Source organism: Hypanus sabinus, chromosome 5 (assembly GCF_030144855.1).
Source record: "Hypanus sabinus isolate sHypSab1 chromosome 5, sHypSab1.hap1, whole genome shotgun sequence".
Classification (NCBI taxonomy): domain Eukaryota; kingdom Metazoa; phylum Chordata; class Chondrichthyes; order Myliobatiformes; family Dasyatidae; genus Hypanus; species Hypanus sabinus.
Window position 1 is genome coordinate 134489857 of NC_082710.1, and position 13561 is coordinate 134503417.

A 13561-nucleotide genomic window follows, 5' to 3' on the forward strand; every position below is an offset into this window, starting at 1 on the left:
CTGCCATCAGGAGGGAGACATAGAAGCCTCAGAACCCACATCACTAAGTTCAGGAACAGTTATTACCCCTCAACCGTCAGATTCTTGGACCACAGCGGATAACTTCATTCACCTTCACTCACCCCGTCATTGAGTGGTTCCCATAACCAATGGACTCACTTTCAATTACGCTTCCTCTCATGTTCTTGATATTTATTGCTTAGTTATTTACTTATTTACTTGTTTATTATTACTTATTTTTTCTTTTTGTATTTTCAGTTTGCTTTCTTTTGCACAATGGCTGTTTGCACATCCTGTTAGGTATGGTATTTAATTGATTCTAATGTGTTTTTTGTATTTACTGTGAATGCCCACAATACATTGAATCTCAGGATTATTTATGGTGGCATATATATACTTTGATAATACATTTACTTTAAACTTAGGATTCTATGTACAGACATTCCTATACATAGTATCACTTTATGGACATACAATAACAGACAATAGACAGTAGGTTGCAGGAGTAGGCCATTTGGCCCTTCTAGCCAGCACCATCATTCACTGTGATCATGGCTGATCATACACAATCAGTACCCCGTTCCTGCCCTCTCCCCATATCCCTCGACCCCACTATCTTTAAGAGCTCTATCTAACTCTTTCTTGTATGCATCCAGAGACTTGGCCTCCACTGCCTACTGGGGCAAAGCATTCCACATATCCACCGCTCTCTGGGTGAAAATTTTTTTCTGCATCTCTGTTCTAAATGGCCTACTCCTTATTCTTAAACTGTGGCCTCAATCAATATATGCACAGTATATAATTTATCTTATGTATTTATATTTATTCTTTTTTCATTATAATTCTGATCTTTCTATAGCTGTGTTAGTTTCATACTGCATCAGATCAGGAGTAACATATTGTTCTCCTTACACTTGTGTGCTGGAAATGACTTTAAATGATCTTGAATTCTGAATCTGGAATTTTAAAGTTCAAATCTCACAGTGGCAAGTTACAAACATCAATTCAGTAACTCATAGCTGATTTAACTCTAAGATAAAATATGATAGAACAGATGGCCTTGCTTGTAAAACTTTAATTAATTGGCTAATGCCACACTGAAGAAGAAAACTTACTATGTTTGTCTTACAGACACTAGTAGTGCCGTCACTCAAGTCAAATAGATGTTCTCCTAAGCTGTTGTCTATTGGTGGGTCCTCAGGTGGCTGTAGAGGGCAATGTAGGATCCACGTATTTTGGTGGAGCATGGACATGGTGGAGTAGTGGCTGGTCCTTTAGTTGTTCTTTCTCTCCTTTTGCAGGTACTGTTTGTTCTCTATGGCTCAGCGGAAGTCGCTGTCGTGTACCTCAGCTCCCTCTTGAACAGATTTCCTCCAGGTACATATATTGAGTGCAATGTCTTCCCAGTTTTTAGATGTAATATTGACTTCTTAAGTCTGATTTTGATGTAATCTTTGAAGCGTTTCCTTTGCCCACCAGGAGCTCGCTGACCTTCTTTTAACTGGGAGCAAAGGATCTGTTTGGGGAGATGCGAGTTAGGCATCTGAATGACACGACCTATCAATCGGAGTTTGCGTTGCTTCATCGTGGTGGAGATGCTGCTCGGGTTAGCCTCTTCCGGTATGTTGGTGTTAACGTGCCTGCCCTTCCAGTTTATCCTCAAAATCTTTTGTAAGGTTCTTCGGTGGTATTGTTCCAGGGCTTTCAGGTGTCTATTGTATGTAATCCATGATCCCACTTTATACAGTAATGTAGGAAGGACAACTGGTCTATAGACCAAAAGTAGTGTTTGGACCTGTAGGTTGTGGTCTTCAAAGACTCTTTTCCTTACTCTTTCTTTCTTTTCTTTTTCAATCTTTTTATTGAGTTTCATATAAATATAAAAAAAACATAACATAATAATGAATAGGTTATGAATACAATAGACTTAAGATTACATTGATAATAGGATAATAATATCCTATTAATCAACAAAAAAAAGTACATTAATCAATCGAGTCTATATAATTATATATGAAAAAAAAACAAAAATAATCATCAAAAGAAAAAGAAAAAAAAATTAAAGATGTGTGAAAGAAAATATATATATGAAACAAACACTAAACTAAAACTAACATGGGCAATAATAACAGTTTATAAGTATATGATAGTGTCAAAGAACTCCAGAACTCCATACCTGAACAAGAATAAACAGAGAGAAGGTCTGGGAAAGGCCAAATTAATTCATATGAAAATGTCGAATGAACGGTCCCCAAGTTTCTTCAAATTTAATTGACGAGTCAAAAATAGTGCTTCTAATTTTTTCCAAACTCAGATAAGAAATAGTTTGAAAAAGCCACTGAGACGTGGTAGGAGGGTTTACTTCTTTCCAATTTTGTAATATAGATCTTCTGGCCATTAATGTTACAAAAGCAATCATTCGTCTGATTGAAGGAGAAAACTGATTACCATCCTCATTTGGTATACCAAAGATTGCAGTAATAAAGTTAGGTTGTAAATCTATGTTACTTTTCCTTACTCTTTCATAGGCTCTACTACTACTACTCAAAGATTATAGCATTACTAAAGTACTGAGAACGGGAAGCTTAATTGATGTCTCAATTTTACAATCTATTTTATTCCCCTTTGTGTCCATTGATTTTAAAAAAGTTTGATTTTAGTTGTTGCTAACTAGTAATGCATTTTTAATCTAGTAGTACATGTATTCTAAAACTTTTGGACAGGCAGCTATTAAACCAGTGCAAAAACGCCTAAGTAACTGTGACAATGATAAAAGCTTGTTGCTTTGGTAAGGCCATTTACCTCAATAAAAGAACCAAATTTGTGACCTTACTGATCCATTTAGCTGGAGAACTAAGGCTGTTACACACTGGGCTGCTAGGATGCCATTAGTATTCATGTTAAAATCTTCTGCACTGGCCTAGGGGGAAAAGCAGTAAGGGAGGTTTTGTTGAAAGAAAAATGAAGACTAGCAAGTTTTTTTTTAATGTTGAGATTAAGGATAAGCTTTATTTGTCATGTGTACAGTACATCGAGACATCACAAAATAAATGTCCACAACTTAATAATTTGTACATCTCTGGAATGTAGGAGGAAACTGGAGGATCCAGAAAAAATCTGCATGGTCACAGGGAAAACGTATATACTCCTTGCAGTCAGTCATGGGAATTACGCCTCAATCACTGGTCCTGGAAAGCATTACACTAGCTGCTATATTACTGCACCGCCCACGTTATATGGATTATAATGGATTAAAATGGTTTATAATGAAATAGAATGCTGGAAGTAACCACATCACTGGGAAAAAATCCTGCAAGAAGGGTATGCTAGCAGAGCTAGGAAGAATGGAACCATGTGCAATAAATAAATAAACAGTACAGCACTGTTTGGGCTTCTGGAGGTAGAGAAGTGGCTGTTTTGTATGAAGAAAAGGACACCAAAGGAGAGCATCATTTCCCTTATCTGTTCATCCCCCTTCCTTCGAGCAGCTTTCACTACATCTTGACATCATGTGTTTTGAATTACTTTAGATAAACTGCAATCATAAACAGTAGTCTTTTGAGAATGCAAAAATAATTTCCAGATGGGATAGTGATTCGCAAAGAGATCTATGGCAACTTAGCTGTCAGAAGTTCAACATCAGAACAATTGCACTTTTTAATCATACTTGCAAATCTTGGATGGGGAAATACCCCGACCCCAAGGATTGTGAGGGGTCGACGAACAGATAACCTTCCTGCATTCCAGCTCTTTCTGTTTTGATTTCATTGTAAGAATTCAACTTTGGAGGAATCTATATACAATCAAAAACGGAGTTGAAAGTAAAACCGTATCACTTGTGTTTCGCTTTCCAATACAAACTTGCAGTCAGTTTTCTGCCATAAGTGAGACAAACATTACAAGGAAGGAATGCAAGTATGTACATTGAGGCAGCGGCAGGAACACAGGGAAGGTTATTGAGTTAGTTTTATAATTCTGTTTAGTGAAGCCACTTACAGACTAAGAGAATTCCTTGAATTCTGACAGTGGTGTCCATTCAAACTACACTGTATACATAAGGAGCATATTGTTGTTGACTTAGTTCTAAGTTAAACAGAGCTAGTCAGAGCTCAAACGCCACGTATAAATTCACCGTTAAGACAATTGTTAGTAGAATCACAGGAGGTGACAGGTTGGCATACAGGCATGAGATAGATTGGCCGGTAGACCAATGTAGTAACAACACCCTCACATTCAGAATCGACAGTGCAAGGAATTGTTCATGGTCTTCAGGGAGGGAAAGTCAGGAGAACATACACCAGTCGTCACTGAGGGGTCATCAGTGTTCCACTTCAAGTTCCTTGGCATCAACAACTCAGAGGGTCTATCTTGGGCCCAACACATTGATGTGGTCACAAAGAAGGCATGGCAGTCACCATAATTCATTAGGAATTTGAGGAGATTTTGAATGTCACCAAAGACTCTAGCAAGTTTCTACAGGTGTACCATAGAAAGCATTCTGACTGGTTGCATCACTGTCTGATATGTAGACGTCAGAGAAGGCTGCACAGCATTGTAGACTGAGCCAGCTCCATCATGGGCACTAATAGCCCTATCATTGAGGGCATCTGCAAAAGGCAGTGCCTGATGAAGGCAGCGTTCATCACTGGGGACCTTCACCATCTAGGACATGTCCTCTGCTCATTACTGCCATCAGGGTGGAGGTAGAGGTGTCTGAAGACTCCTTAATGTTTTAGGAACAGCTTCTTCCCCTCCTCCATCAGATTTCTAAATGGTCTATGAACCCATGATCGCTACCTTACCATTTTGGTCTTCTTCTTCAGTATTTTTCATATTTATATATTTCTTTTGTAACTTACAGCAATTTTTATGTATTGCTGCTGCAAAACAACAAATTTTACAACATATGTCAGTGATAATAAACCTGATTCTGATTCTGGGTTAAAAGGCCCAAGCATCAAATTTCCCCAGTGCTACGAGAAACCATAGAAAATTTTTGATATAAATTGAACCCTTTTGACTCATTACTAACCAGTCCATACCCACCTTTTAATAGTGTATCTGTAGCCTTGTAGGTAATGGTTCTTCAAATACATATCCAGGTGTGTATTAAATATGAAGGGGGTTTCTGCCTTTAAAATTCTTTCAGGTAATACATTCCAGACAACACTTGTGGGTGAAGAACTTTTCTCTCATCTTTCTTCTCAGCCTCTAGCAAAGACTCTAAATTTGTAACTTGTGGGAATCATCTCTTCTATTTACTCTTTCTGGGTGTCTTCAAAATGTTATGCATTTCAATTAAACCCTCCCAGATTCAGTTTATCTGACATTACCTATGAGTTACAATTATCCAGTCCCACCAACATCCTCATCAAGCCATGAGCAGCTTGCTGGAGAAGTTGGGGAGTTGGCAAAGAGGAGGTGCTGGAGTAGCAGTTGTGGGAGGAAAGGAATTGGCAATATTTTAGGTCAAAATCTAATTACTTGGATAAATTACTGAAAATTGTGTCCCTGTGTAGTTAATGAGTTCAAGACTACTGATATGTTAAAAGGGTGAAGAATGGGAAGAACAGTTCTGAGATTGACAGTAACATGTACAAAATGCAGGAGGAACTCAACAGGTCAGAAATCTACAGGAAGGAATAAACAGTTCTGGGCCGACATTCTTCATCAAGACTGGAAAGGAAGGCAGAAGAAGCCTCAATGTAGGGGAACAGGAAGGAATACAAGCTAGAAGGAGACTAGTGAAGTGAGGGGGAAGGTAGGTGGGTGGGGGAGGGGGGATGAAGAGAGATGCTGGGAGGTGATAGATGGAAAAGATAGTTGATAGATGGATGTCAGAGTTCAATTCTAATGTCCTGTGTAAGAAGTTTGTATGACCTTCCCATGATTGTGTGGGGATCCTCCAGGTGTTCCAGTTTCCTGCCGCACTCCACAGATGTACTGGGAAGCAGGTTAATTGTTCACTGTAAATTGTCCTGTGATTAGGCTAAGAGGTTTCCTAGCTGTTCGGCTCGTTAGGCTGGAAGGGCCTGTTGCACACTGCATCTCTAGGTAAAAAATTAAATTCAAAACGTAAGTGTCTGAAGAGGAAGGAATCTGATAGGAGAGGGGAGTAGACCATGGGAGAAAGGGAAAGAGGAGTGATACCAGAGTGAGGTGATGGACAGGTAAGGAGAAGAGAAGAGATAAGGGGGAATGGAAGTAGAAAGAAGGGGGAGGGCGGAGATGTGATCAGAATGTAGAAAACTTGTTGGTCATGTCATCAGGTTGGAGGCTACCGAAGTGTGTTGTTCCTCCAACCTGAGAGTGACTTCATCATGGCAGCAGAGGAGACCATGGACCATGGAGTGGGGATTGGAATTAAAATGGTTGGCCACCTACTTACTCCAGACAGGTGAGATTTATTCCTGTATATAGTCTATCTATCATCTAGAATAAGATGTCTCAGAGTAGGGAATATGTTGGGGCACATGAAACTGCAGATGCTGTAAATGTGGGGAGTCAGGCAGCAACTCCATAATGCAAAGTGATAGAGTACATTTCAGGTCAACATCTTGCACTGGGACTGAGAATTTAGAGGGGAGATAGCCAGTACAAAGGGTGAAGGGAAAGGGTGAGCCAAGGGCTGGTAGGTGATAACTGAACCATTTGAGGTGGGAGATGATGGGTAGATGGGTGGGGGGGTGGGAACGGAGTCGAGAGATGGTGACTGCTGGGTGAAAGGTAGAGACGTGAGGAGAAAGGAAAAAGAAAAAAAGGGGCAAATGAAGCTGGGGGGTGCGAGGAGAAAGTGGAGATACAGGCAGAGGCTCAAAGGTGGGAAGTGGAGACTAGAGGCTTCAGAAACTGGAATCAGTTAAAGGAAAGAGATAAGTGGAAGCAGGTAAATTAGCTATGATAGCAGGTAGAAATATGTCAGGGGGCAGAGGGAACGGCGATGGGAAAATAATTTATGCCTCTTACTCATTTGCTAATACTCCAAACCAGACAGTGGATGCAATTTAACAAGGAAGGCATCGTGGTCACTAAGGCTGAGGCGGGCCACAATGGTTGATTCCTGTGCTGTACATTTCTGTGATTCACTATTTTATCACATTGTGCACACAATTGTGGTTACTGAATTGTGGTCAGTGATAATAGGAAAGGAATAAATATTTTATTTTATTTTACACACTGGTACAATGAAGCCAGAAAGTAAATGTGTCCTTTTGTTTGGACTGTTATGAATTTTGCTGTTCCATTGCATTCTAAGAAGCAGGCAACACCCTCAGTTAACATGTGAAGCTCCATAATAAAAATAGTATAATTTTAACATTTTTAGCTTTATTTGGGAATCATATTCACCAGAAATTAATCAGGAATTAAATTGCAGGTTTTAATGAATTTAAGTGCATTAATAATTTGTGAATCTTAACAGTATGCAACAATTCACAGTTAACACACTACAGTGAGCTATGTGTCACAGATTGGCAAACCTCCATTATTTGAATGTGACAAACAGTCTAAATATATAGAACATTAAGTATTTGACACGCTCCTTTCACTTTGAGATTCATACTTCAAATAAGCAAAAATGTGAGGAAGGAGAATGGCTAGCTTTTCCTAGCTTTCTAGCCCTTAGAGAAAAGAATGTACACACAGTTCTCAGCCTACAGAATCCTGTTTGGCTAAGCAGTGTCAATGGACCTGTAAGCCTTAGGTCATTTCATGGCAAACTGACATCCCCCCAGAAAGAACAATTTAAATGTTTTGTGAATGCAAGTGGCTATTACTCTAATAAAAGTAGAAATTCATCATATACTTAATAGGTCGGACATCACCTATGAGACAGAGATAATGTTTATGGTCAGTGGAAGAGGATTGAGTGCTTTCCCGGCTTATATGATGAATATGCTCTTTTCAGGCTTCCAGCTGGGTACAGGCATCAATATTAACTGACTTTTCAATGACGCTGCCATCTTCATCGGGGATGATGCCTGGGCATGCCTAGAGCAGTGGTATTCATACCCCCGTCATCTGACAGAGGAAACCTGATTGGATGAGGACTAACCAGTCAGGTAGGATGGATGACAGGGGTATAAATACCACCAGATTAGACATGCCCAGGTATCATCCCTGATGAAGATGGCAAAATTTGTCATTGAAACATCGGTTAAAATCGATACCTGTATCTGGCTGGAAGCCCAAGAAGAGTTTATTCACTTATGTCAGTGATTTTCCAAATGAAGTAAATGTTTGAAACTGTACAATAAAATTGTATCATTTTAACCCTCTCAGCCTTAGAAGGGGAAGACATTCATCTAAAATTATGCAGAGCTGAAATGATATTAAAGCCCACACAACTCCACAGTTCTTGGACATATCTTTGACAATTGAATTTGCTCTACATAGCAGCCCATGTAGCATTGTCTTTTATAGTCATGATACAATAATATTTTAGCTTGGGCGAAGAAGAAATAGTTCTTTCTCTCGTATTTTGCTTTTGATTATCACTACTTGTTGCAGTGCAATTCTCAAAGGACTTCGTTGACTTTTTGTTCTAAGGTTCTTTATCAGACTGTTTTCCAATTCTCTTTCTCTTTTACACCAGAGATGATTTTCAATTTCCCTACAGCAGCCATATACAGTGTATAATTAAATTTCATGGCCTTGATGCTTAAAATGTTTCTGTGAAAAGTTTTGCTGCAGTAGGAAATCCATCAGTTACCTCAGAACCCATGGGACTGGAAGCAAGTCATCCTCGATTATGAGTGGCCATCTAAGAAAAAGAAGATTCATATCAGCAGTGCAGTTGTGTACCTCTCTTACCATTCCGGTCACTTATGTTCAACCCTGACCTTGACTGGTGCGAATTATAGATAGTCATCTTGTGACTATTCCCTGGGAGCCTTGCTTTCCTTCTATGTTCCAAAGGTGTGCTGATTTCAGATTAATTGGCTTCTGTTGATTATCCCTTACTGCAGGGGAGCGACAGCAAGAATCAAAGGAAAGTGGATGGCAATGTGAGAGAGAAAGAGTAATTAGAGAATTAAGTAGAGGAATAGAATTTGAAACAACACACACAAAATGCTGGAGAACTCAAAAACTCAAAAGGTCGGGCAGTATCTATGGAGGGAAATGAACAGTTGGGGTTTCAAGCTGAGACCCTTTATTAAGATACTAGACGACGTGCTGAATTCCTTCAGTATTTTGGGCATACTGTTCCAGATTTTCAGCACCTGTAGACTCTCTTGTGGCTGGTGAATGGGATTTGATGGCATTGCTTAGCATGGACACGATGGGCCATCTGGCTTCCTTCAGAAGAGTGAAAGGCATAGACAGAACATTAAAACTCTTGAAAGTAATTGCCAAGCTGATAATATTAGTTGTATATGTTCTGAATAGTGTGCTCCCATATGTTGTGGCTTGGACAGAGTGACAATGTGCATAATTTAATATTCAGTCTACGTTTCATTTGTACACACCTTGTGAGCTTAGTCTGAACTTGCTTGAGTGAAGTAAAACTAGTTATACTTATAGAGCAGAATCATTCTTTGAAAGAAACTACCGAGGATTATATGATGCATTACAAAACACCTTGGAATTAGAAGATCTTTGTAATCTAACAATCTGACAGTTTTAATGCTTAACTGAAACTTCAAATTGCATGCAATTCTCTTTAATTCTTAACATGTCTCACATCAGTGATCCCTCGCATCTGAGCAGCTAATCACCCCTGTCCACAGATTCCTTGTGAGTTGCCTTTTGGGTACAAATCTATTTAATTTTTTTATTTAGAGATACAGCACGGTAACAGGCCCTCCTGCCCCAACCAGCCCATCCCACCCAAATGGTCACCCATCATCTACCAACCTGTAAGCCTTTGCAATGTGATAGGCAAAAAGGAGCATTCGGAGGGAACCAATGTGGTCACGGCAAGAATAAACAAGCTCCTTACTGACAGCAGGGGAACTGAACTTGGGTTTTCGATGCTGTAATAGCTGCTGCAAAAGAGAGACTGAACAACCAAAGGACACAATCAAAAACTACAGCCACCATTTACACAGGCCCACGCTGCACCAGAATATGTGGATCCCAGATCACCCTCCACCAGCCCCCTGAGGACCCACCAATAGGTAACCCCTTAGGACGATATCATACTTGACTTACAATATCACACTTATACTATAGCATTATGCTACACTACTCTGATATACTACTCTGCCACACACTCTCTTCACCTTCGGAAATTTTTTGAACATAATGTATCTAAGCAAGCTCTTGGAGGGATCTGTTCCAGCAAGCACAGGGAATCAATCATATTTGCAGCTTCTTAAGCAAGATGTTAATGTTTTGCCCTTAGCCCTCCTTATTTTATAATAAAGATTTCACAGATGTGAAAGAAGCAAAACTCTTCTTTGACTGAACTGTCTTGTGTCTTCTTTTATCTTCTGTAATTCCATGAAGGTACTTTTCCTCACTCCTGTGTCAGTGAAGTAGCTCACTACCTTCGTAGAGGAAGATCATCCAGTTTGACTTTTTTGCCAGGGATAACACACAATTATTATGATAGAAAAAGATCTGAGCTTAATAGTGCTCTGGAATGATAGCTACTGGGTTTAAATCAGGAAACAATTGGAGTATTAACCTTTCTGAAGGCTTTGAAGGTGAATCCAATTTTGGTAGAGGCAAGATTGCTACTTCTTTATAAGACATAACACCGTAAGATATTGAAGCAGAGTTAGGCCATTTGACCCATTGAGTCTGCTCTGCCATTTCCTCAACGCTGATCTAATTTTCCTTTCAGCCCTAATCTCCTGCCTTCTCCCTGAATCCCTTTATGCCCTGACCAATCAAGAATCTATCAACCTCTGCCTTAAATATGAGTAAAGACTTGGCCTCAACAAATTCTATGGATTTGCCCTTCTCTGGCTAAAGAAACTACTCCTCATCTCCTTCCTAAAAGGATGCCCCTCTACTTTGAGGCTGTGTCCTCTAGTTTTGGACTCTCCCACCATAGGAAATATCCTTTCCACATCCACTCTATCAAGGCCTTTCACCATTTCATAGGTTTCAATGAGGTCAACCCTCATTCTTCTGAATCCCAAGAATACAGGCCCAGAACCATCAAATGCTCTTCATTTGACAAGCCGTTCAATCCTGGAATCATTTTCCTGAACCTCCTTTGAACCCTCTCCAGTTTCAGCACATCCTTTCTAAGATAAGAGGCCCAAACTTGCTCACAAGTGAGGCCTCACCAGTGCTTTACAAAGTCTCAGCATTACATCCTTGCTTTTATATTCTAGTCCTCTTGAAATGAATGAAATAACCCTAACCCTAACCCTTCCTCACCAAAGACTCAACCTGAAAATTAACCTTTAGTGAACCCTGCACAGGGACTCCCAAGTCCATTTGTACCTCGGGTTTGTTTAGATTTTCTCTCCATTTAGAAAATAGTCAACTCTTTCATTTCTTTTGCCAAAGTGCATAGCCATAGACTTCCAGACACTGTATTCAATCTGCCATTTCTTTGCCCATTCTCCTAATTTGTCTTAAGTCCTTCTGCAGTCTCTCTACTTCCTGAAAACTATCTGCCCCTCCACCTATCTTCATATCGTCTGCAAAACTGGCAACAAAGCCATTAATTCTGGCATCCAAATCATTGATATATAACATTTAAAAAAATCGGACCGAACACAGATCCCTGTGGAGCACCACTAGTCACTGGCAGCCAGCCAGAAAAGGCTCCCTTTATTTCCATTCTTTGCCAGCTGCCAATTGGCCACTCCTTTATCCATGCTAGAATCTTTCCTGTAATAGTATGAGTTCATAGCTTGTTAAGCACCTTGTCAAAGGCCTTCTGAAAATCCAAGTACACAACATCAAAAGATTCTCCTTTGTCTAACATGGTTGTTACTTCTTTTAAAGAATTCTAACAGATTTGTCAGGCAAAATTTTCCCTTGAGTAAACTATGCTGACCACAGCCTATTTTATTATGTGCCTCCAAGTACCCTGAGGCCTCCTCCCTAATAATCAAGTCCAGCATCTTCCCAGCCACTGAAGTCAGATTAATTGGCCTATAGAGTCCTTTCTACTGCCTAAATTCTTCATGAAGAGTAGAGTGACATTTGCAATTTTCCAGTCTTCCAGAACCATTCCAGAATCACTACTAATGCCTTCACCACCTCTTTCAGAACTCTGGGGTGTACACCATCTGGTCTAGGTGACTTACCTACCTTGAGACTTTTTAGTTTCCCAAGAATCTTCTCTCTAGTTATGGTAATTTCACGCACTTCATGGCCCCTGACATCACGAACTTCCACCATACTGCTAGTGTCTTCCACAGTGAAGTTTGATGCCAAATACTTATTCAGTTCATTCACCATTTTATTTTCCCCATTACTAGCTCTCCAGCTTTGTTTTCCAACTGTCCAATATCCACACTTGCCTCTCTTTTACACTTTATGCATCTGAAAATAAATGTCTTTTTGTGGCAGGTTTGTAAACAGTGTTTTAATCAATTCCTTTGATTGTTAATGTTAATTTCTGGAGACCAAATCCCTTGCCCGTACTTCTTATTTCAGTAGCAAGGTTAAGGAGCCTAAGTATTCAATACAGATAAATACCTCACTAATGTCTTCCAAAGTCTAAATGAAGTATCCAACAAGCACTTCAGCCTGCTTCACCAATGTTATTCACTTGGATTTTATCCTTATGGTATACATGGGAGAACCTTCCCCAAGTTGTTTAGCCTGCGGTTGTGTTTAATAATTGTGTGGTATTTTTGCGATCACACCAAGGTGTGATTGACAGTCTCGATACGCAAAGACCTTGGGTCTACGGGAATGCCTTGACCATCCATCAATCATGCCCCAGCCAATGGGGGAATGGCCCACTGCCTTGTGGGTCAGTCTCAGGAGGGACAAAGACTAAGGGAGTAAACCTTTACAGTGAATCCAGAATGGAGTCCCTAAGGATGACATACTGTGCCTCTTCCCAGCAATTCCTTCAGCCATAGTGGTACCAAATTGTAGTGGTTCTTTGTATCCTTTGGATTATATCAGCAGGCCAAGAGGGGGATCTTGTTGTCTGGGCAGCCCAAGGTCTCCATATCACCTGCCCAGGCTTGAAGCCCCCTGGAGAGGTCACCCCAGCAACGCCACAAGACTTTAGGAAATGGCTGTAACTGGTTCTAAGCTCACACTAATTGGTGTAGGAATGAGCTCCCGCGGTCACTTCTGATGGTGGGAGAGATGATTGCATCTCTTTGGGCAGCTACTGCCCACCTCAAGCTGGGCAGCACCCAGCCAGTATGGTGCTGTCCCGCCATGACCTGCCTGCTTCTCTGGGTGCTCGGAGCTTCGAGTCTAACCTCAACAAGCACCAGGCAAACCTAGAGGAACCACTTTTTTCAATCTCCATACATCTAGGGTCAGTATGGCTTGGATTACACCAAAACTGGGAAGTTGGGATGCCTTGACCATCCCGTCTCCAAACCCTGATATGTGCAAATACTGCCCCATGCAATCAGTTGTTGGCAAGAAATTACAGATTGCATACAATTACAAAGAAAGTATA

The 13561-nt window shown here is 40.3% G+C and overlaps 1 protein-coding gene across 1 annotated transcript in view; it reads right to left on the minus strand.

The window, feature by feature from the left end:
- Positions 1-7145: 7145 nt before the first annotated feature.
- The window catches only part of pibf1 (progesterone immunomodulatory binding factor 1), a 200515-nt gene continuing 194099 nt past the window's right edge, over positions 7146-13561 (minus strand). Inside the window, exon 19 of the mRNA XM_059970447.1 lies at positions 7146-8761. Within this exon, the coding sequence (XP_059826430.1) occupies positions 8738-8761 (24 nt within the window). The 3' untranslated portion in view covers positions 7146-8737. The remainder of the gene's footprint in view (positions 8762-13561) is intronic.